The 25,859-nt window shown below is 37.4% G+C and overlaps 1 protein-coding gene across 6 annotated transcripts in view; it reads left to right on the top strand.

Annotated features, from left to right (window-relative positions):
- UACA (uveal autoantigen with coiled-coil domains and ankyrin repeats) overlaps window positions 1-25,859 on the top strand; it is a 102,057-nt gene that overhangs the window by 35,217 nt on the left and 40,981 nt on the right. For 3 of the 6 annotated variants that reach the window (XM_034939045.3, XM_003818536.8, XM_063596761.1), the window contains one exon: window positions 24,168-24,301. The exons of 2 other annotated variants lie outside the window; for them this stretch is intronic. In XM_034939045.3, the coding sequence (XP_034794936.2) occupies window positions 24,168-24,301 (134 nt within the window). Of the gene's footprint in view, window positions 1-11,907; window positions 21,952-24,167; window positions 24,302-25,859 lie in introns of those variants that run through there. One more of the 6 variants, XM_034939046.3, reaches the window with a different exon arrangement.

Genomic DNA, 25,859 nt, shown 5'->3' with positions numbered 1-25,859 from the left:
AAACCCCGTCTCTACTAAAAATACAAAAAATTAGCCGGGTGTGGTGGCGGGCACCTGTAGTCCCAGCTACCCGGGAGGCTGAGGCAGGAGAATGGCGTGAACCTGGGAGGCGGAAGTTGCAGTGAGCCGAGATCACGCCACTGCACTCCAGCCTGGGCGACAGAGCGAGACTCCGTCTCAAAAAAAAAAAAGAAAGGAAAAAGTTGAGATGAGATCTGAAAAATGAGTTAGGATTAAGAAGCACAAAGGGAGTAGCACTGTACCTTGGTACTCTGTGAGGGAACTTGGTAATTTTGAAGAACTTCGCTATGAAAAGAGATTGGAGGCTAGAGGGAGAGTACCCATTTCAAGATTATACTTTAGAGGTAAGGAGGGGCGAGACCATGGAGGATCTTAGACGTCATTAAGGACTTTGGTCTTAAGAACAATAAGTCTATTATAAGAGTATCCCTGAGTAGCTGGGACTACCGATGTGTACCACCACGCCTGGCTAATTTTTTGTGAAGACAAAGTCTACTGTGTTGCCCAGGCTGGTCTCAAATGCCTGAGCTCCAGCGACCCTCCATTCTAGGCCTTCCAAAGTTTAGGATTACAGGCGTGAGCCGCTGCACCTGCTGTTTACTGTTTTTCTGTGTCAGTACTGTGGAGCATTTTCAGAGTACACATATATTAACCCTAACTCTAATAACAAATGAAGTGGTTTTTATTAGCATTATTTTTAAAATGAGGAAACTGACGCTCAGGGGGACTAAGTAACTTGATCAAGGTCAACTAGCAAACAAATGTCAAGTCAGGAACTCTGTCCAGGTTTTTCTGATGTCAAATCCCTGTTGGTTAATAGAAATTAACTCAAAAACTGTCCATTTTTTTCTTTCTGGACAAATTCCATATTCAGATAGGTTCTTAAAGATGTTTTTAGTAATGATAAGTTAGTGCTTCTGAGTGGTGCCACCTTAATTTTTTTCAAACTGAATTGAAGAAAAAAATAGCTTCTCTTAGTTGCCACCAGAGGGAGCCAGAAAGATTGAGATTTTAATGAGCTTTGAAATGCTCAGTCAGGAATATTCATCAGTAAGCAATTCCAGTGAACTCATATTAAGAATATTCCTTAAAGTGGAATATGTGTATAGTATGTTCTCATTTTGACTTAAAAGTTTAATGTATGTCTAGATATTGAAAAGAAGTTTGAAAAGACATATAACAAAAAATAAAGTTACTGTTTTAATGGTGGTTTTGCAGGCCGGATCCCAGCACTTTGGGAGGCCAGGAGGATTGCTTGAGCTCAGTAGTTCAGGACCAGTCTGGGCCACATAGCAAGACCTCTTCTTTACTAAAAATAAAAAAATTAGCTCAGTGTGGTGGCACATGTCTGTAGTCCCAGCTACTCAGGAGGCTGAGGTGAGAGGCTCATTTGAGCCTAGGCGATCGAGGCCACGATGAGCTACTGTGGTACCATAGCACTCCAGACTGGGCAACACAGTGAGATCCTGTCTCAAAAAAAGAAAAGTGATTTTGCTAGATTGTCTTTTCCCTCTTTCTTCCCTCTTGCCTTCCTTTCCTCTTTTTTTGAGTTTGTATTAGTATTATTTTTCTACTATATGTTATTGTATAATAAAAATGACATTTATAGTAAATATAAGGAGTTTGAAGGCCGTTAAGGGGTTTATAAAGTGTTTAAAACACCCAAACTGCATCACCCATCATTTGAATGCATTATTAATTTGCCTGGGAAATATTTTTCATATCAAAAAGGTAAATATAGGCCATCCCTTATCTGAGTTTTCAGAATTCTGAATTAGTATAGTCTAAATTTAAGAGAACTTACTGAATAGAGATACAGAATGTTTTTAAATAGGATTCAGACTTAGAACTGAGTTCATGGAATCACCTTTCTTTTGCATCTAATGGGCAAATGGTATAAAATCAGGTAACCACTTTAATTGAATGTTTACCAGATAATCTGTACCCTTGTTTTTTGACAGCATGGTATAGAAAAAATTTAAAGTTTAGAATTAGATAATCTCAGGTTTGAGTTTTAACTATTCCTTGGTAACTGTGTAATGTTGGCAGGTGACTGAACTTACTCTAAGTTTCTTTTCTTTTTATGAAGATGGTAATAAAAGCCTGTGTTGATTATAGTTGAGGACTGTGCAAAGCGCTGGGTTAATAAAAGTTTATTTATTAGGGTTGCAACTGTAATTTTTTTTTTTTTTTTAAGACGGAGTCTCGCTCTGTTGCCCAGGCTGGAGTGCAGTGGCGTGATCTCGGCTCACTGCAAGCTCTGCCTCCCGGGTTCACGCCATTCTCCTGCCTCAGCCTCCCGAGTAGCTGGAACTACAGGCACCCGCCACCACACCCGGCTAATTTTTTTGTATTTTTCAGTAGAGACGGGGTTTCACCGTGTTAGCCAGGATGGTCTCGATCTCCTGACCTTGTGATCCGCCCACCTCGGCCTCCCAGAGTGCTGGGATTACAGGCGTGAGCCACCGCGCCCAGCCGCAACTGTAGTTTTATATTTTGCCACCCATCACATCCAACAACCAAACTGAACTGATTTATCCTTTAAAGAATCTATATTTACCCACACCCATAGCCATTCTAGAAACAGAATGGGAATGGGTGTTCTTTACTTCACTAACTGTACTCATTTTGCCACCTAAGGCATCTCACACTATATTCAACTACCAGAATTATACTTGTATGTAACGCCATTCCTCCCCCTTTAACCTTTTGTTTCATTTGATTTCTGTATTAATCAACTTCACTGCAGAAACAATCTCCAAATCTTGGTGGTTTGTCAGCATTATGGCACATGTAGGCTTTGGGCTGACTGTGCAAGTGGCTGCACTCCACATTTTCATCCTAAGATCCAGAATGATGGAGCATCCTCTGTCTCTACCTGCCATTTTCATGGTAGTGAGCAGAATTCAGGGCTGGCTGTAACTTGTGATACTGTTAAATCTTCTGCTCAGGAGTGGAGTACTTCATGACTGCCAAAGCATGTCACATGGTCAGGTGCAGAGTCAGTGAGGTGCAGGGGCGCATATTCTTCAAAGACAGGGCTGGTAAATACCAAACAGTAATATAATCTACCACAGTTTTTCCTCTTGATCACCAATATTGACTTTCTTTGCTTCGGCATACAAAATATATTTATCTCTTCCTCAAGGAAAATACTCTAAGAATTTCCTTCAATAACATTAGTCTTGAAGTCTAAACCTCTTTAGGATTTCTACGTCTTTTATCTATGTAGATTTTCTTGATCCAGAGATCAATGAACTAAAATACCAGTTCTGCCATCCATCTCTCCCAGTAGTGGAACAGAGACAGGATATCCACAATAAACATTCCTGTTAAGAAAGGGGAAGAATGGGTGGGGCATGGTGGCTCATGCCTGTAGTAGCACTTTGGGAGGCTGAGGTGGGAAGATCACTTGAGCCCAGGAGTTTGAGGCTGCAGTTAGTCATGATCATACAACTGCACTCCAGCTTGGGCAACAAAGCAAGACACTGTGTATTAGTCCATTCACACATTGCTATAAAGAAATACCAGAGAATGGGTAATTTATAAAGAAAAGAGGTTTAATTGGCTCACTGTTCTGCAGGCTGGACAGGAAACATAGTGGCATTTGCTTCTGGAGAGGCCTCAGTAAACTACAATCAGGGCAGAAGGCGAAGGGGAAGCAGGCATATCTTACATGGCTGGAGCAGGAGGAAGAGAAAGAGGGGAGGTGCTGCATGCTTTAAACAACCAGATCTCATGAGAACAGCACCAAAGGGAGAAATCTGCCTCCATGATCCAGTCACCTCTCACCAGGCCCACCTCCAACATTGGGGATTACAATTCAACATGAGATTTGGGTGGGGACACTGATCCAAACCATATCACCCTGTATCTCAAACAATTTATAAATAAATAAGGGGGAAGAAAGGAAGCACATAACAATTGTGGGTCCTTAGCAATGAAAATCTTACTGGATAAATGTAGCAAGGGTAACTTTTCTTGGCCCTAGGGGATTTTCCTCGATTATTCACCCAGTTTGTTGTTTTCCATGATTCTTGGGTGGGTACTCTGTAAGGTGTTTCCTTTAATATATCATTCTTGTCTACTTTTGAACGGAGTATTGGAGGATATGCTCTTCTTGGTCAGGGAGTGTTATAAGGGTTGAACACCTTTCTCAACCCACTTCTTGCCTATAGAAAATCAAGGGCCCAAAGGTAATCTAGAAGAATAATGTTTCCTTAATTCAAACAGAATGATGTTTTGGTGGTTGTATTTTTTCTTCTTATCTATTTGATTTCAGTCAGAGCCATGTGCCAGTAGCTACATCCTCAACTCGTTGAGATGTGCATTTTACTTTGGTTTTCAGTACAGGTATCTTGAGCTTATTGAGCTTCCGTGGGTCCACATTCTTAGGCTGCCTGTCGGGGGAATCCCCCACCAAGCCATTTTGTTCCACTGAGTGGATTTACTGGGGGCAGCATTAATTCAAAGGCCTTAGACACTATGATGGCTACACTTATGATTTGGTCTTTGCCCTGGGTTTATGTCATAATTGGCCTTTGTAAACACTTTTTACTTGTTGGAAATGGGAAATAGTTGGGAGTTTCTACCTTGCAAGTCCAGGAATTTCAGGTTCTCTCTTTTTTTATCCTTACTTGCACATAGGCCCCTTTTCTGAGCCTCTTCTCTTCTCTTCTGTTCTCTTCTCTTCTCCTTCTCCTTCTCTTCATCTTCTCTTTCTCTTTCTTCCTTCCTCCCTCTTTCCTTCCTCCCTTCCTTCTACCCTTCCTTCCTCCCTTCCTTCCTCCTTCCTATGACTGGGGGATTTCTTTTTCCTTTAATGAGCTAATCTAATGGTACTTTATTAAATCTACTTAATGACAACTGAAGTTCAGCTTTTATAATCTTTTTGCCAAGTTATTCAATTTTTTATGTGACAGTTTTATTTACCACCACTTTATGTGGGTTGCTATTTTTCCATTCTCCAGTAACAGTTTTCTTGCTTTCTGCCACCTGGTTTCAAAGCCTATATCACATATTTTAAAATTATTTTTGGTGGTAGCTGTTGTTAAGGTAGCACCCCACTTTTGGTACCAAATTTTGCAGTGTTCAGCCATGTTATAGTAATTACCTCCAAATTTAAGTGGCTTCTCAAGATAACAAACTTATATTTCCCACTAACTTTATATTATAGACCGTGATTCAACTTCAGTTCTGCCCTGACCTGTGGCTCTGCTCCAGACTTTTTCTCATTTGGGAACCAAGGCTGAAGGAACAGCCCTCGTAAGATATGTGCCAGTCTCTTCACAAAGTACTACAGCAAGAAGGCTGGCTGTAACTCAGATTGCTGCTTAAAGCTTTTGGTAACATGCATTGTACCTCACTTCTATTCACATTCTATTGGCCAAACATATCACATGGCTGATCCCCAAAGCAATAACCTAGGGATGTCAACTCCTAACACACACACACACACACACACACACACACATTCTCTCTCTCTCTCTCCCTCTCTCCCTTCCTCTCTCCCTCTCTCCCCCTCCTCTCCCTCCCTCCCCCCCGTTCCTCTGTCTCTCTCTCTCACCTTGTAAGGAAGCAGGAGAATAAATAATTTCAAATAGTAATACAATATATCATAACTTTCTGTTGATGTACCAAAAAATCAGAGTATATCCCTTTTTAAATGTAAGGATATACTAACCTAGTATGTAAATCAGGGTTATCCAGAGAAATAAAACTAATAGGATATATATGTGTGTGTGTGTGGGTGTGTGTGTGTATAAAGAAATTTATTTTAAGGAATTGGCTGATGTGATTATGGTACTGGCAAATCTGAAATTTGTAGAGCAGGCAGGGAAGTCAGGCAGGATTTTCATGTTACAGTCTTGAGGTAGAATTGCTTCTTCTCTGGGAATCCTGTTTTTGCCCTTAAGCCCTTTAAGGGATTGAGGCCTATCTACATTATAGAGGGTAATCTCCTTTACTTCAGGTCAACTGATTATAGATGTTAATCACATCTACAAAATACCTTCACAGTTACATCTGTGCTTGTATCTGTCCAAACAGCTGGGCACCATAGCAGAACCAAACTGACACAAAATTTAACCATCACATATACATTGTGCAATTTTGCAGATAGTAAAATATGAGTATGGAGAGTACTTTCTGGTAGGTCTTATGAGAAGGCAGCATGCAGATTAGCTTGATCAGAGCCAATAAACTAGGTGTCTTCTTGCCAAAGTTCAGTGAGTACCTGAAACAAGGGTTGGCAAACTGTGGCCTACTGCCCATTTTTATAAATAAAGCTTTAGTGGAAAACAGCCATGCTTATTCATTACATATTGCCTATGGCTGTTTTAGTTTACAGTGGCAGAGTTGAATAGTTAAAACAGAAACCACATGGCCTGCAAAGTCTAAAATACTTACTATGTAATCTTTTACTGAAAAAGTTTGCCAAACTCTAAAGGTTACACATAGAGAAGGCTCTTATGGTTCTTGCTCTGTTATGGTCCATGCCTAGTTTAGTGTTTCCATTCAAGTGTGAATGTATACTGATTAGACATTACAGTAGTAGCAGTGTTTCATTGTTTGTTTGTTTTTTAGACAGAGTTTTGCTCTTGTTGCTCAGGTTGGAGTGCAATAGTGTGATCTCGGCTCACCGCAACCTCCGCCTCCTGGGTTCAAGCAATTCCCCTGCCTCAGCCTCCCGAGTAGCTGGGATTACAGGCATGCGCCACCACATCTGGCTAATTTTGTATTTTTGATAGAGACGGGATTTCTCCATATTGGTTAGACTGGTCTCAAACTCCTGACCTCAGGTGATCTGCCCGCCTTGGCCTCCCAGAATGCTAGGATTACAAGCATAAGCCACTGTGCCCAGCCATGTTTCGTTGTTTGAAGCCACAAATTTATTAATAAAAATTATTAACTTCTTAGTTTCTATTGCATGGCCATTCAGATTGTCTTTTAGATCAGATGCTGAGTTCAGCTTTTATTGATAAAACATAGATGAATACTGTTAGGTTTTAAATGAATACTTGCATATCTTTGGGAAAGAGGAAAAAGTACTTTTTCTAATAAAATTTTATCAGCATAATATTATTAATATTGTATCTATTTTCCTTCTTTTAGGAGGGTAAAAAGACATTTCTGTTCCCAGCTCATCCCCTATTTTTAGATAATGGATAAAAAAATTATAAACTATTATTTCTCAATTTGGCTGCTCTTATATCTATAAAATTGAATTAGACTACAAGAGGTAAGATGTTTGTATTTCTAAACCAAAGAATACTTGCAGCTGTAGTTAGTGGAGAGAATCTAGGCTCTAGATTCAGGCAGTCCTAGGTTTAAATTTAGTGGCTTATAACAACTATTTTATTTGCTGATGACTTCGTAGGTCAGCAATTTGGGCTGGACTCTGCTACATGGTTGTTCTGCCGGTCTGGTCTGTCTGGGGTCACTCATGTGGCTGCAGTCGTCTGGTGGCTGCACGAGGACTGGATGGTCTAAAATGGCAGCACTGATAATGTCTGGCACATGATGCTTGCTGGCGTGGCTGGGTGGCTGGGCTCTTTTTCTGTCATGCTCTCCTACCCTCAAGGGGGCTAGCTTGTTCACAGTGTGCTAGCAGCATTCCCAGAGTAGAGCAGAAGCAGCAGGATCTGCTACAAAGGTCACTTCTGCCACATTGTATTTGTCAAATTAAGTTACAAGTCCAGGCCGGATTCAAGGATTCAACGGATGAGGAAATAAATGTCATTTCTTGATGACAGGAGTGGCACAATCACATTGCAAAGGGCTGGGCTTATAGCAGTGAAAGAAATGGATAGTGGCTGCATCATCCACTGCATCATCCACCGCCTTAAATTAGTTCCTTTATATCCCATTTGGAAAGTAGAAATAACAGATTGACTTAACTTGAAGGGTTCTTCTTCAAGTTTAAGAATTGTGTATATACAACACTTAAGAGGTTTTTTCTAAACAATTTTGAAATATAATCCTTATTTATAATGCTGTGTTTTTATTATAGATCTAAATATGAGAACAAACATTCTTTCTCATTATTAATTTGGCCGTGTATTTTTAATATGGGAGACATATATTAAGACTCACTGGAAGGAAATCCTGTGTGAAATAGCTGCGTTTGGGGGAAAGTTACGCATTGGTGCAGAAGTATTATTCATTTAATAAATAAAAGGAAGAGCAGCTAACTTTTAATATGTTTACAAAAACATATGCTTTCCTGTAACCCTCTGCTTTTATATATATAACCTTATAATTCCCATTTTACATTATAAAAATATTGGCTAATAGTGTAATGTTTGTTTTCAGTTTAGTACTTGAAGAGTCTTTTGAGTTGTAGCGAACCTATTTTTGTTTAATTAATATTTCTTTACAAAGCCAAAGGTACAAAAATATCTTTTGTTTGTTTTTATTGTAATCAAACCCCATCAGAGGCTCTTTAATAAGTGTATCTATTTTGCCTTTTACTTTGTTGAGAATAAACATAGCTTTCTAAAACTCTCCTGTTTTGAGATACATATCAAACATTGGCAAAAATATTTGTTAAAATTCACCGTAACTATTACTGTGTTCATTGGTATATATAGGGATAGAAGGCACAGTGACCCTCCTTGGTTTTTAGCTTTATATTTAAAAAATTTTACTTATGACATTTAGGCTTTTTAAGAACTCTTGTTGAATACACTTTTCAAAAAATACCAAGGAACAAAAATTTTTTTTTTCCAAATAACCAATTGTGTAGTATTTTTAAGGGAATATTAAACAAAATCTTATCCAGCCTGAAAGCTTCATTCTTGTATGATACACATTATAATGTGTTCTGTTTAAGATCTATGTATATATTTACTTAGTAATTTAATGCATCTCCTCTTGAGGAAGGGTAAAATAAGTAATATTACAGTACAAATGATAACTGTTAAACGTGGAGAAGCCACATCTTGTCTATATTTTACATAAACTGTTTTAAGTGCCCAGACAGTTCTAATAAAGTAACAAATACCTGCATTAGGGAGGGGTAGACAGTCTGGTATTTGTACAACAGACTAGAATAGAATCAAACCGGGTGGTTAGGAAATCTTGGCAAAGCAGTGGTTTCTGAGTCTTTCTGACTCCAGTTCTTCAATTTTTTTTTCAGATTTCATGGCCACTTTAGATGCTGAAGAGGTTAGATTTATTATTTAAAACATCATCATCTTTTTTGTCCTTTATATTTTTATGTAGAAGAATCCGGTAAAGTGAGATTAAGCCTGTTCTTGCCTTGGTCAGGAAAATGATTGATAGGATATAATTTTCCCTTTCTTCTGTTTGTTCCATTGAGTCCAAACTACATACTTTCAAATCATACAGTGGAAGGATAACAGAAGTGAATGAGGCATAATTAACTAAGGATAAGGGAAATAATAAAGAGAAGAGAGTCAGGGGTCAGGGAGAAAGAAGCTGGCTGTACAGCTTTTGTTTCCCCGGTATATTTTAACATTCTTTTCCTTTTCTATTACATAAGCTCTAATTTGCTGTTATGTAAGTGGGAGTAATAAATAACCTTTGGACTAAATGGAATGGGGGAAATATTTCTAGCCATCATCAATCCAGTGAACTGTAGAACAGTTCTTAATTGTGCAGCCTAATCTTCAAGGAATGTTTATGCTTCGTAAGCTTTGCTGTCTGCTGTTTTGAATTGTGATAGAGCTTGTGTAACAGAGAATGTTGGTAATTATAGGGTACTATAGAAGCCTGTGTACTTTTTTAATTAGGTGTTTTGGGGGAATTTGCCTAAACATCAGTGATGTTTAGTTTTATTTAGGATATATATTTTTCCCATTGGAGAAGACTTTCTTTTCTTGGAGCCTTATCTGGAGGATGGTGACTTTATGAAACTCTGTTTTGGGGAGTGCTATTTTTATGGTAGTTTTTTTAGCATGGTTCATTGTAAAGTTTATTTAGATTTCTAGGTTTGAAGTGGGTGAGGTATATAAGATATCTATTATATTAAGGTAATTGATTCATCTTATAAACATTTCAAAGCAAGTTAAGATTCAGCTGGTAATATTGCTCAATATAAATTCTTGGAAGTGAAAAAAAATAGTATGTCAGGATGAGTTATTTTTGTAGACTTGATTCCAAAGTGACCAAAAGAACTTCATGAAACTACAGTTGCCTTAATCCTTCAAGAAGTCCCTTTTGAAAAATGTTTATGATAAAACTGAGGAATCCCATATTATAGATCTGGTGGTGTCTGCCTTCTTATCTCATCCTGGGATTGTCTTACTCATTATGCATCAGCTACATTGGCCTTCTTTCAGGCATCCAAGCTCCTTTCACTAGTTGTTCCCACTGTCTGGGATGTAAATTCCTTGTCACTCGGCTATCACCGTCAAGATCACATTCTTACAACAGCCTTTTTCAGTTACCCAACCTAACAGTCAACTCTCAGCATTTTCATCACATCTCCTTCCCTATTCTTTCTCGCTCTGTCGCCCAGGCTGGAGTGCAGTGGCGCGATCTCGGCTCACTGCAGGCTCTGCCTCCTGGGTTCACGCCGTTCTGCCTCAGCCTCCCGAGTAGCTGGGACTACAGGCGCCAGCCACCGCGCGCGGCTAATTTTTTGTACTTTTAGTAGAGACGGGGTTTCACTGTGTTAGCCAGGATGGTCTCGATCTCCTGACCTCATGATCCGCCCGCCTCGGCCTCCCAAAGTGCTGGGATTACAGGCGTGAGCCACTGCGCCCGGCTCTCCTTCCCTATTCTTACGTGATAGTTTGTTTTCCTTGGTTGCTTACTTATCTTCCTTCATTAGAACATCAAGTTCCATGGGAAGAGAGACTTGGGCTGTCTTCCATGCCTGACAGTAGTAGATGCTTCATAAAAGTTTGCATATGCAAATATGGAAGTTTTCATCCTTTTTGCTATAAAGGATATCTAAGTTTATTATGTGGAAATTTTAAAAAGATACTTTTACATTGAAGATTTTTTTCCAGATGATTAGAGAAATGGAAATAGCTTAACTAGTACAAAGAGCACTGGACAAGAAGTCAAAACAACAGGATTCTTTAATCATTCTGCAACTAATTACAGTTGCCTTATAGCAGACCAAATCCCCTAATCTCCTAGTGACTCCATTTCTGCATGTATAAAATGAGAAACAGGGTTAACTTTCCGTATGATATAAGGAGGCAAGTGAGGGCAGCACTGTGCAGGGATTTTTGGGCTCCATTAAAGAGCTTTGTATTTATCCTACAAGCAATAGAAAGCTACTGAAAGGATTTTAACTGAGGTGGGACAGGATATAGGGAAGTGGTGGTGGTGGTATGATTAGGTTTCCTCTTTAGAAAAATTACTGACCGCAGTGTGGAGAACACAAGGAAAGGGGCTAGAATGAACGAGAACAAACCATTTAGGAGATAAATGCAGCCATCCTGGTGAGGGATGGTACTAACTTGGAATAGGGTAACTTTGATGGACATGGAGATGAGCAGATGGATTTCAGTAAGATGGGGAGGTAAAATCAGCAGGATTTGGTGATGGGGACCAAGGAAAGGAAGGTGTCAAGATTAATATCTAGGTTTCTGTCTACACACAACCAGATGGATTCTGGTGTCTTTGCTGTGTTAATGAAACTTGGAGTAGGATCAGAATTCAGGAGGAAGAGCATGTTTTTGGTTTGGGACATGTAGGTGCTTTTAAAACACTCAAGAAGAATCATGAAGAAGGTATATGGAGATATATATATATATATATATATATATGCCTGGAGCTTAGAGGAACCTGGGTTGCAGATGTGTTTCTGAGTCATTTGCATGTAGCTTTTAATTGATACATATATCATGAATATAAAGTGCTTTGTAGACCATAAAAGGCCATACGTTGTGTTTGTCGTTTCCTAAATTTGTGATGATATTTCAAACCTGGTGATTTTCTGCTTACCTTTTAATAGATAGGTTAGTCATCTCTATAGAACTTTTCTGACTTTCCCTCTTTTGAACTATTTCAGTATTTCACACATAATTATTGTGGTGGTGTTATAGTATACTGTAATTGTTTTGTGCATGTTTATATATGTATCTGTCTTGTCTGCCTTATTATACTTTGAGATCAGTTGAAGAAAGTAACTGGGTTTAATTCCTGTCACCTGCTTGAGGCCAGGTATCATGTCTATTTTCTTCCCCTGGTATATCTAGCACTGTAAATGGGGCTTGGCACTATCAACTGATCATACATATTTGAATGTTGAGTGAAATATTTATATCCCTTTGCGCATAGGTGTTTAGTAATTATTTTGTTGTTGTAATTTTTTTTTTTTTTTTTTAGTAGAGACGGTTTTGCCATGTTGGTCAGGCTGGTCTTGTCCTCCTGACCTCAAGTGATCTGCCCGCCTTGGCCTCCCAAAGTGGTAGGATTACAGGTGTGAGCCACCGTGCCCGGCCTAATTTTTATTGAACAAATGAATTATCCAGGCTTCTGGCAGTTCTTTGGTACTTATTTTATAAACATTATGTAAAATACACATTTTTTTGCTGCCTCTCCTTATATTAGGGTTTAAAACTTTATTTTGGGGGTTTATGGATTCTATATTGTGCAAAGGAGGTCAATGAACCCTTTGAAAATAAATATAAATTTTTCTGAATATGTGCTTTTGATATTATGATGTAACAAGAAAGATATATTTGATCCCTGTTTCTGGTTTCTGGCAAACAACTGCTAAAACCCTTGGAATCTCCAGAGAGATAAGAGTGCCTTTTGTATGCTAATGAGATGACTGGGAGCCCCTAGATAGTTTCAGGATGGGGACTGGTCTTCCAGAAAGACCAAGCCATGATTAGAGGGTTGGAACTTTCAGCCCACTCCAGCCTCAGGGGCGGGGAAAGGGGCTGATGGTTGAGTTGATCACCAATGGCCAGTGATGTAAAAAGTCATGCCTATGCAATGTAGCCTCCGTGAAAGCCCCAAAAGGACAGGGTTCAGAGAGCTTCCTGGTTGCTGAACATGTGGAGGCACCTGGAGGATGGTGAACCAGGAGAGGTCAAGAAAGCCCTTCACGCCTTCCCACATTCTTTGCCTTTTGCATCGCTTCGATCTGCAAGCTTGGTAACATCCTTTACAATAAATGAGTAAGCATAGGTAAAGTGTTTCCCTGAGTCCTGTGAGCTGCTCTAGCAACTTAATCATGGGTCATGGGAACCCTGATTTACAGGCAGTTGGTCAGAAGCACAGGTCACAAGCTGGGGCTTGCAATTGGCATCTGAAGGGTGGGAGTGACAGTCTTATGGGACTGAGTCTGTAGGTCTGTGCGATCTGACACTATCTCCAGGTAGCTAGTGTCAAAAATGAGTTAAATTGTAGGAGACCCAGATGTTGTGTGCTGGAGAATTGCTCTGTAAGTGGGGAAAACCTCTCTGCATTTGGTCACGGAAGTATTTTGTGGTGAGTGTGAGAGTTGGGAAAAGTTTGGTTTTTCCTATCTCACAGAGTGCTTATATGCAATTATAAATAAAAAGAGGGTCCATTGCTTTCCTCAGATTTATTATTTACTTATTTTTATTTATTTTTTGGAGACAGGGTCTTGCTGTAACAGACAGGCTGGAATATAGTGGCACAAACTTGGCTCACTGCAGCCCCGACTTCCCAGGACTAGGTGATTCTCCCACCTCAGCCTCCCAAATAGTTGGGACTAGAGGTGTGTGCCACCATACCTAATTTTTTTGTGTTTTTTGTAGAGAGAGAGTTTCGTCATGTTGCCCAGGCTGGTCTCAACTCTTGGGCTCAAGTGATCCCAAAGTGCTGGGGTTATAGGCGAGAGCCACCACACCCTGCCTCATTAGATTTTTAAAGGGATCCATGACACCAAAATTATTAAGATCAGTGAATTAGATACTTTTGTTCGGGATGACTCCTCTTGGCTTTAAGCAGTTTTTTTATCAAAGTTTTGCTATCATCCTATATAAATTACCTTTAGGCTAAAACTAGTTACCTAATCATTTTAGCTATGATTTGTTGACTAGCCATTAAACAGTATAAGGTATTTCATATGGATTTGCATATATGTTAAAGTCTACTTACTTATTTGCATCTACAAATTTCTTAGGAGACTTTCTGTCTTAAATATTGAATAAATTAATATTCAGTATTGGACTCATAGGCTTAAATAAATCTTGTTTAGACTTTTTAACAGAAAAGAGTCTAGACGTAAAGTTTTTAATAATGGTTATTTCTGCCTGGTGGAATTATGGGGTATCTCTGTTTTCATTTATACACTTAAATGTATTCTAGGCTTTCTACACTAAACATACATTACTTTGCAAATTCAAATTTTATATATCTGGAATAGTTACAAATTTCTAATTGATATTAATATGAGAGTCAATGTCAAAACTTGTGATTTCTTTTATGTTGATTTAGAGTTTAACGTTATCCAGTTAGATCTACCAAGTGAAATAACTGATTTGTGTTAAAATGTTTGTTCTCTAGAAACAACTATATTTTGTCTTTTACCATAGATACTTTGGCTTGCTGCTTTCTGAATGGGATGAATGTCTCTTTTTCAAACCAACATAATAACTGACTGTAGAAATTTACTTGTTATAATATATGGTAAACATTAATACCCCTCAAAAAATTTACTGCTTCTTTTTAGAAGGCTTTCATTTGATATTATGGGGCTTGCCTTGTAAGTATATGACTGTGGACTCACCAAGATATGTTGATATGTTAATACTTTCTTTTGAAGCAGAGAGATATCTTTTGTTAAAGGATTAGAGTGGAAAGGACGTGCTGCTTTTCCTGCCACATTGATGACTCAGTGAAAGGCATTGGTGATAACGATGTTTTGCAGTTTAAATATGTATACATCAGCCATTTTATTAACGGTGAATGAAATTACAGAACTTGAGAGAATAGTTTACTATAATGAACTCTCATGAACCTGTAACTCAGCTTTAACAGTTATTAACCTGTGGCCAATCTTGTTTTATCTATACTCACAAACCCCTGATTGATTTTAAAAAATTAATATTTGTTAGTATTAATCATGCAATAGGCTGGCCGGGCACAGTGGCTCACACCTGTAATCCTAGCACTTTGGGAGGCCGACGTGGGCAGATCACTTGAGGTCAGCAGTTCAAGACTAGCCTGGCCAACATGGCAAAATCCTGTCTCTACTAAAAATACAAAAAAATTAGCCGGGTGTGGGTGGTGTGCACCTGTAATCCCAGCTACTCGGGAGGCTGAACCAGGAGAATAGCTTGAACCTGGGTGGTGGAGGTTGCAGGCTGCAGTGAGCTGATACTGTGCCATTGCAGTCCAGCCTGGGTGACAGAACAAACTCCGTCTCAAAAAAAAAAAAAAAAAAAAAGATGGTATTGTGAGAGATTGCACTTATGTTTTTATTATTATTTTTAATTATACTGAAAACATAAAAATTTACTGTCAACCATTTTAAATTCATGTGTTAAGTATGTTCACATTGTTATGCAACTGATCTTTAAAACTTTATCTTGCAAAATTGAAACTCTATACCCATTAAACAATAGCTCCCCACCTCTGCTCCTGCCACAGCCCTGATATCCACCATTGTTTTCTGTCTCTGTAAATTTGCCTACTTTAGGTACCTCATGTAAGTAAATCATACAGTATTTGTCTTTTTTTGACTGGCTAATTTCATTTAGCATAATGTCTTCAAGATTCATCTATGTTGTAGCATGTGACAGGATTTCCTTCCTTTTTAAGGCTAAATAGTATTCCATTGTATGCATATGCCACATTTTGTTTATCCATTCAGCCATCAATGGACATTTGGATTATTTCCACTTCTTGGCTATTATAAATAATGCTACTATGAATATGGATATGCAGATATCTCTAGGAGACCCTGCTTTCAACTCATTTGGATATATACCCAGAAGTAGGATGGCTGGATCATATGGTAGTTCTATTTATAATTTTTCGAGGAATCACCATATGTGTTCCATCGTAGTTGCACTATTTTACAATCCCCACAGTGCACAAGGGTTCTAATTTCTACACATTCTTGCTAACACTTGTTCTTTTCTTATTCCTTATTTTGGGATGTTAGCATTCGTAATGAGTGTGAGGTTATATCTCACTGTGGTTTTGATTTGCTTTTTTTTTAATGATTAGTGACATTGAACATATCTTTTTATGCCTGTTGGCTATTTGTGTATTATCTTTGTAGAAATTTCTATTCAAGTCCTTTGCCCATTTTTAAATCTTTGTTGTTGTTGAGTCATAGTAATTTAAAAATGTAATTTATGTATTAGCCCCTTATTAGATATATGATTTGCAAATATTTCTGCGCATTCTGTAGGTTGCCTTTTTATTCTGTTGATTGTTTCTTTTGCTGCACAGAAGTTTGATATAGTTTCATTGATCTATTTTTGCTTTTGTAGCTGAGCTTTTGGTGTCACATCCAGGAAATCATTGCCAAATCCAATTTACGAAGTTTTCTCCTGTGTTTTCTTCTAGGAGTTTTATAGTTTGGGGTCTTATGTTTAGGTCTTCAATCAATTTTGAGTCATTTTTTGCATCTGATGTAAGATAAAGGTCCAACTTTGTTCTTTTGCATGTGGCTATCCAGTTTTCCCAACACTGTTGAGGAGATTGTTCTTTCTCTATTGAGTGCTCTTGGCACCTTGTTGAAGATCATTTGACTAGTACATGAGGGTTTATCTGTGGGCTGTTTACTTTATTCCACTGGTCTATATGTCTGTCTTTATGCCATTATGACACGTTTTGATTACTATAGCTTCATAATATGCTTTGAAATCAGGAAGTGTGAGGTCTTCAACTTTCTTCTTCCTTTTCAAGACTGCCTATTTGAAGTCCCTTGAGATTCCATATGAATGTTAGGATTTACTTTTCTATTTCTGCAAAAATGCCATTGGGATTTTGATAGGGATTGCACTGATCTCTGGATTGCCTTGGGTGTTATTGACATCTTAACGGTATTCAGTTTTCCAAATTTGTGAACCTGGGATGTCTTTAGATTTGTCACTTCTTTAATTTCAAAAATGTTTTGTCATTTTTAGTGTACAAATTTTTCACCTAATTGACTAGGCTTATTCCTAAGTATTTTATTATTTTTGAAGGTATTGTAAATGGAATTGTTTAATTTTGTCTTGGATTGTTCATTGTTGTTATATAGAAATGCAACAGATTTTTGTGTACTCTCTCCCACACCTTTGCTGAATTTATTCTAACAGGTTTTTGTTTTGTTTGTGTGTATGAGTATGTTTGTATCTGTAATCTTTAGAGTTTTTTTTTTTTTTTTTAACAAATAAGATCATTGCATTTGAGAACAGAGATGATTTCAACTTCTTCCTTTCTGGTTTGGATGTCTTTTATTTCTTTTTCCTGCCTAATTTCTCTGAGTAGGCCTTCCAGTTCTATGCTAAATAGAAATGGCCAGAGCAGCATCTTTGTCTTCTGCCTGATCTTAGAGGAAAAGCTTTCAGTTTTCCATAGTTGAGTATAATGTTAGCAGTGGGCTTTTCATATATGGTCTTTATTGTGTTGAGGCAGTTTCCTTCTAGTCACAGTTTTTTGGGTATTTTTACCATGAAAGGATGTTGAGTCTTGTCAAATGCTTTTTCTATATCAACTTATATGATCATTGTGATTTTTGTCCTTTATTCTATTAAGGTGGTATATTACAATGAATTTCATATATTGAAACGTCCTTGCATTCCAGGAATAAAGATTATACAGTTGATCATGGTGTATAATCTTTTAAATGTGCTATTAGATTAGGTTTGCCCTCTGATTGTTTTGATGATTTTTGAAGCAAATACCAGGCATCTTATCACTTGATTCATTTGATCTAAAAATATTTCAGTATGTATTTTTAAAACATGGGGATTTTCAGAAATAATTATAAGATTATCACATCAGAAATCTCAGTTTACTATAATTCTTTAATGCCATCCAATATCCAGTCAGTAGTCATATTTTCTCAATTGTTTTATTTTTATAAATATAGTTTGTTTAATCAGGGTACTTAAGTTCTGTGACTTATGATTGCTTGATAGGTTTCTGAAGTCACTTTTAATTTATAGGTTAAATTCTGTCTTTTTAATCTTGCCGTATTTTGCTTAAGAAACCATGGTTTACTCGATGGTAGATCTTTCTGTTTGCATCCTGTGATGCAATCTTTGTGATATAGTTTATTATATTTCTCTGTCCCCTGTATTTCTTGTAAATTGTTACTTCTAGAGGTTTGGTTGGATTTTTATTTTTTTATTTTATTTTAGTTTTTTGAGATGGAGTTTCGCTCTTGTTGCCCAAGTTGGGGTGCAATGCTGCGATCTTGGCTCACTGCAACCTCCGCCTGCCGGGTTCAAGCGATTTTCCTTCCTCATCCTCTGGAGTAGCTGGGATTACAGGCATGCATCACCATGCCTGGCTAATTTTGTATTTTTAATAGAGACAGGGTTTCTCTACTAAACCCCATTGGTCAGGCTGGTCTCGAGCTCCTGACCTCAGGTGATCCGCCTGCCTTGGCCTCTCAAAGTTCTGGGATTACAGACGTGAGCCACCGCACCCGGCCACTTCTTTGTTAATTTTTTAAAGAGTGTTTTTCTGATTAGTGATATTAAAGCAAACTAAATATGCCTTGAGAAGGACTCTGTACTTCTATATTTGAGTCCTTGTGGATGAACCATAACCTAACTTAATAGGTAGGCAAGATTGAAAACCTAATTTAGGAGTATGCGCCCGTAACAATAGCTGAGTCTTGGCCAATCCCAGCAGTCACATACTTCAACCACTCATACACTGCTGAGTGTTCAAACTGTATTTAAATACGACAAACGCCATCCTGTAACCAATCCAGCTATTTCTGTACCTCCCTTCTGATTTCTACACATCACTTCCCTTTTTAATCTATAAATTTGTTCTGACCACAAGGCATCCCTGGGGTCTCTCTGAATCTGCTGTGATTTTGTGGGCTGCCTGATTTCTGAATGGTTCATTGCTCAATTAAACAACTTTAAATTTAATTCAGCTGAAGTTTTTCTTTTAAGAGTAACTCTGACCCAGGAGCAGGAGCACCTGTGACTCTCGCCAGTGCCTACCATTTTTGGGCATAAACATCTACCATGCATGGTGCTGAGATCATTCATATCTATTAGCTATTTGATTTTACACATATAGGTTCTCTATTGTTATCCTTGCTTTGTAGTTGAGAGCACTGGTGCCTAGAAAGTATAAATAAATTATCCCACTAGTATACATACAGCAGGTAGACTTTTGAGTCAGGCAAAATTCTGAAGAACATGTGTTTTAACTAAAGTGCTTTTTGAGGAGTCCAGTGGATTTGTAGGCTGGTAAAGAAAGACTTGCGGTGTGGGATATGCAGGAGTATGTGTGAAGAAGGATCTTTTATCGACCATGAGCAGTAGGATCTGTTTGCTCAGTTGCAATCAGCTGAACCACTCATGGGCTAACTGCCCTCATCTCAGGTCAATAGATACTTGTTATCTGAATGTGGATAGTTTACTGGGGAACAATGTTGCTGGTAAATATGTGTTACAGATCTAGCCTATTTAACAATTTAGTCCAAGAGGAAAGAGGATTCATGAAGCAGATGTGGATTCTGGTTCTTAAGATGGGTGAGAATCTAGTGACTGACTACCAAGTTACTTATTGAAAAATTAGTTTTATAGTTTCAAACCAGACACAGAAGAAACCTTAGATATAGTCAAATTAGAGGGGAGCTGAGGAGACAGGCAGTAAGCTAATAAACAGATAAACATCTGATGTAATGGCAGATACTGATGAGCTCCCTGCAGAAAAGTAAAACGGTGCAAGGATAAAGAGTGGTGGGGTAGAGTGGGACACGGGGCCGTTTAGATGCAGAGGTCTGAGAAGCCCTCTCTGAGGAAGTGACATTGGAGAAGAAGCTGAAAGTAGGGGAGGGAAGAACCTTATAGGTACAGGGGACAGCAAAGGTGGGAATTTGCGTAGGGCTCTTGGGAAATAGCTATGAAGGAAGGTGTGAAAGCAGGCACAGAAGATTAAGCCACAGAGGCTGGGGAGGTGGCAGGCAGCTCAGGACATCCATAATACTAGGACTCACAATCCTATCTCCTGAGCATGGGCCGCTCCTTATATGGCTTTAGTTATTTGTTACTGTTTTCCCTCTTCCTTCGCCTTTGCTGTCCTATTTCTAGAAAGAATGTGCTTGCTTTGTTACCCAAAGGACAAGGTCTGAGTTCTAACACAGATTTCCTCAAAGAATGGTGACATAGACTGGGCGGAGTCTCTGGGTTTAGCCAAATGAATCCATTGTGATATCTCGTGGTTTGGGGGAAAAAATAATCATTGTTTCAAAAATGAGATATGATATATGACCCTTATATATTTTATAATTAGAATATGGGCCTAATGTTGTAAATTTAGTAGGAAACAGATTTCTTGTGGAGGTACATAGCAGAATTTTTAACTGGCAGCATGATCTATAATATAGCAGCTACTTCCTTCCTGTAAACACTTGTGTTGGAATGTTTTGCATTCCCATGAAACAATTTTCACAAATGTGTCTTTTTAGAGGAAGTGTAAATTATTCTCATGCTATTGTGGTAATGAGAACATGGTTAAAAAACAACAACAACCACCACCACAAAAAAACCGCCCTGAATTTGCACCGGCCTTGGTAATGTAAGAAATGTTGATACAAGTATGCTATTGTAGAGAATGCAGAGAAGTTATCTGCTTTGTCCCCAAATGGAGATTTTTTTAATAGTCTAGCTCGTTGTTTAATGTGTATTTGCCTCCTTTAGTGTTTAACCAGTTTTTTTTTTTAATCCAGTGAATCCAGGTAATTTGACTTTTCACTGATAAAATATTTACTTGTTATATTAGGCAGGGTGCTAAACTTGGAAACTAAAAGTACAGAGTTAAATTTAAAATTTGTTGAAAAGTATTCATCACGATGTATTCTATTTAATGTTTTGGCAGTGCCTCTGGCTCTTCTCATTTAACATGCTAGGAGACAGACTGGCAGCAGTTGTAAGCTGAAACCTGGTTGTATGCAGAGAGACTGATAGGGGTACAAAATAAAATGGAGAAAATTTGAAAGTGTTACTGTGTGTGCGTTTCCTTAAATTAAAATGTGACACGTTTGCTTAAAATAGAATTTTATATTCTGTTTGTCAGGGCTATTATAACTTCATGTTAGATGATCCTAAGACTGAAACTGGTTTTAAATATTGTTCTGTGGAATAACCAAATTTGTCTCTTAAAATGTTGTCATTATGTCACACAATTTGTTTTTATATAATAAGCATGTTTTACAATATGTTTGAGTCATTTTCCCCAGTAGACCTGAAATTTATTACTCAGAGGAAAAGCATGCATTTACAATATATTCTTAGCTGCTCCTTTCTATCATTCAGCTGTCAAGTCCTATGGAATCTAAAATAGAACTCAACCAATGGGAGACAGGCTCCACGCTGTTTACCGGACAATTCGGATGTGGACAGTTTTATCATGCACTGCAGCGTCTGTGTTGCAGTGTTGAGGCAGCAGGATGCAGAGTGCTGTTCAAGTTTTCCAGTGGGGTCCCTCAAAGGGACAACTTTGAAAGATAGCTAGCTTCTAAAGAATAAGAAATAGATAGAGTTACTGTACCTGACTTGGGGCTGCTCTTAATCAAGTTCTGCATTGCAAGGAAGATAATATTCGAGCGTTATGAAGGCGGAGAAGGATCCTGAAGACGAAGAAAATATCGTTAGAGATCCAAGCTAAGTGTAGCACAGCATGTGAGGGACTGAGTCACTTGTCAGGAGTTTGTCTGAGAGTTTGCTTTGTGAGCTTACAGAGATTTGTAACTTAATGCAAAGTAGTTTGCCATTAGCAACAAGAAACTAAATCCTGTCTATGATGAACTGTTGGTTTTCTTGTACTCCTAAGAACAGAGTAGGTATCCCAGTAGTCTAGTGTAACAAAAGATTCTTGGTTAGACTTTCTGAACTGTGTTCTTTTAAAATGCACTACTGTTTTATTAATTTGGTTTGCTTTATTATTTTCTTCTTGATTAAGTTGATTAGCAGATTGGGGTTAGTAATAGTAAACAAAAGTTCTTTCTTTCTCTGGGTTTAAAAAGCACATGATAAAATCTTAATAATTGTACAGTGTTACTGTTAACTGACAGTGAATCAGAGCTGAAAATGGTGCTTGGTGTAGAACTGAAAATCATATGATAATGTGAGACTTTAATCACATTTAATTATCTTTAAAGAAAGCCTTATTTTTTGATTTTTACAACTTTGTGGTGATTTAAATGGCTCTTTTTTCCACCAGCAAGTTTACTTGGAAATAAACTGGAGATTGTTTTAATTGTAAGGATAGACTAATCAAATCTAGAACAAGCATTTGTGTGTTAAACATGATTTAATCCTTTAGGCATTTGAAAACACAATGTCTTGTAAGCTTATGTCCACGACCACTCCCCAAATTAGAGTCAGTAAACTGTTTTGTTTTTGTTTTAAAGCTTAAGAAAGGTGACGCGTAAAATGTAGCTTAGACTTGGAGCCCATAGGTAGGGTTATTCTGTACTCATAGTTGGCAGTTTAAACTTTTGAAGTTAGGAGGAAGTAGGTTCATCACCAAATTTAAGTAATTTAGAGACAATTCTGAAATCTGTGTAGGTACTTGAACCAGGTTCCATTAAAATATTAAATTTCAGAAGTGAGTTAAAATTTTAATGTATTTGTCTTTTTTTCATATTCAGTTTTCATATTCATTTTCTACATCAAGTATTTAATTTTACATTACTTGTTTAACAAGAAAGTTAGTGATGGTGTTTTTTTTTTAACTTTTCTTTTTTGGTTTATAGGGAATAGTAGATATAAAATTATATTGATCAAACATTTAGAGGATATACAGGTGATTCAGTTTTTTTCTCAGATTTGTTAGGGTATTTGTGGCCATAGGATTCATTTTGTAAGTTAAGTGAAAAATATCCAGATTTTTTTTTGTTCTAGAAATAATACTGGATTTAGCACAGAATTTACTAGTAAATTGGTATAATATTTTAAAAGGCTAAAATCTCACCTGTTTAAGTAACATGTATTTTAGTTCTATCTTCTGACATTTATGCTTATTGAGAAAAGATCTAGGTTATTGGCTTCAGAATACCTTGAATGTATTTTCTCTAAAGTTAGAGGTAACCTTGATACGATTAAAATGTATGTTATATGAGACATCCTTCTTAAAACCCCCACCTTTAATCTAAATACACATACACAGAATTTTTATTAAAATAAAAAACCTATTTTTTATAAAAACAATACATGTGGAATGTAAAAAGGGAGAAAATGAAAGTAACCTGTAATCTTAATATTTTTAGATGTTAAGCAGTTAATACTTTAGAGTCTGTCATTTTTAGTTTTTTCTATGTAAAAGTTTTATTTTATTCTAATATATAAACATAATGAATTGCTTTCTCTATAGAATGTGTGTGTGTGTGTATATATATATATATATATATATAAAATTTGCCTCAATAAATATATTTCCAACAGTACTTTTTAAATAAATGTCTGTGTTGGGGGGTGGGTAGTTTCTTAAAATGTATGTAGAATTCCACTGCATCTAAGAGTCCTAGGAGCTATGTAACCAGAGCCAAATCTAAAAGTGTGATTTGAAATCTGAAAGGGTATGGGAAAAGCACACTGATTTTGGAACTATAGAAGTCATGGTTGGGCTTTTGAACACTTAAGACATTTACTGTCTCTGGGGCCTTGGCTTTTCTTATCTGCTAAATGGAGATGATAATTTTAGTTTACTAGGGTTGATTGGGACTTTAGTGCCTGGTACAGGGTAGGTGTTCAGTAGTTATTGATTTCCTTTTTTGCCTCAAAGGCAAAGAGAACTGGACAGAGAACAAAAGAAACATGCTTTCCCTCAAAAGTATAATTTTAAATGTTTCTTGTATATCATGTGTTTTGGGAAGATTTTATAACTCTGCTCTCCTAATGAAGTTAGCACAGAAGGGAGAAGGAAATTTGGAATGCAACTGGAAAATAAGTGATGTATTATGCAGTACTGCTTTCCTTTCTCTCTTTTTTCTTTCTTTAGAAAATCTTAACTAATGTAGTATGCCATATTTACTTTTTTTTTCCTTTTTGTAGCATGCAGCAGATTGGAATAAATATGATGACCGATTGATGAAAGCAGCAGAAAGGGGGGATGTAGAAAAAGTGTCCTCAATCCTTGCTAAAAAGGGGGTCAATCCAGGCAAACTAGATGTGGAAGGCAGATCTGTGTAAGTATTATTGATGATAAAAGCATGTCTGAAGGGAATTTGGATAGTCTTGGGATACAAATGAAACTTGTGAATTGTAGTTATCAACTTACTTATTAAGAAATTCTGCCAAAACCTGCACTATAAAATCTTTCAAACAAACTAATAATTGTTCTCAATTTAAAATATTTCCAGTCTAGAGAGAGAACACTAGAATACTATCCAGTGGTCTAGAATTGTTTAGGCCCAGTGGCAAACCACAGCCTGTGGTTATTTGGTGCATTTTCATTATAAGCCTTTTTATATTCCTTATCATATTTGCTCTTTGAAGCAGCCTGATAAAAGAAGTGGGAAAAAGTTTACAGAGGTTAAATACTTTGGTCTCATTTCAGGTAAAGTCACAGAGCTGGAATGTGAACCCAAGCTTTGTGTCTTCGAAGAGTTCTGTAAATTACCCTGTCTTTTCTCCCAACCCCCAATCCATTTTTATACTTGGGTAATTCACTTAAATGAGAATGCTTAGAGCAGAAAGGAGGCAGGATAACTACCGTGGCTTAGGGAGATACAGGTAATAATCCCACCCTTTTGTTTTTTTGTTACTGAGGAGAACTGTTGGCTTGTATATATGCTTATGAACGATGTGTCTGTCTTCTCCCCTTCCCCGTCTCAAATCTTCATTATTTTCCTCCTTGTTGTAGGTGGGGAGCAGTTGGGTTAAAGGGTAGATCTAGTCCCTGTTATGACCCTCTATACTTATAGCATTTAAAACCTTATCTGGGAACCCTTTCAAAGTTAGAGGTGAAAAGTCTCATTTCCTAAAATTCTTCTCAGTCTTTACTTGCATGAATTTATTCAGAATATTATAACTGGAAACCAGATACTAAATATAGAAATGAATATTAGGAAGTGAATAGTTAATGTGTGATATGGGTCACTGCCTTGGAATGCTTAGATATTAAATATAGTAAAGATAACAGCAGGACTATAAATTAAGTAGTTTTTAAGAGCAATAAAGTTGGAAAGGTTTCAAGTTCATAATGTTTCACTTTTATCAAGTAGCAGTTTGATAGCTATGGAAACACTGGTTATTTTGAATCTTGCCCCATTACTGAATTTTAAGCTATTTATAGGGCTCACAGCATAAATTGTGAAAATTTAATATCCAAAAGTGATATTGCTCTTCATGTTTCTTTTTTCTCAAATGCTAAGATGTTAAAAGATGAAGTGAATCTTTTTTGGGATGGAACTTTTCAGTGAAACCTATATCACTGAAATCAGTTCTGCCCATTCATACTTTGAATGTTTTGAGTGACTGGTGGCTTGAGTTTTTGTTTGGAGTTCTTGATATAAGGTTCAATTTTGAGTGACATTAAATAGTCAGTTATAATGGTGTAATTTGATGAACTGTGAACTTTAGTTTTTGAACTATTTGAGGAGTGTTAGTCTTGAAGTTTTCATCATAGAGAGTAGAATTTTTTTTATTTTTTTATTTTTTTGAGACAGAGTTTCGCTCTTGTTGCCCAGGCTGGTTGTGCAATGGCACAATCTTGGCTCACTGCAACCTCTGTCTCCCGGGTTC

The sequence above is a fragment of the Pan paniscus genome, chromosome 16 (assembly GCF_029289425.2).
Source record: "Pan paniscus chromosome 16, NHGRI_mPanPan1-v2.0_pri, whole genome shotgun sequence".
In the NCBI taxonomy this organism is placed as follows: domain Eukaryota; kingdom Metazoa; phylum Chordata; class Mammalia; order Primates; family Hominidae; genus Pan; species Pan paniscus.
This window is presented reverse-complemented; position numbering and strand designations above follow the sequence as displayed.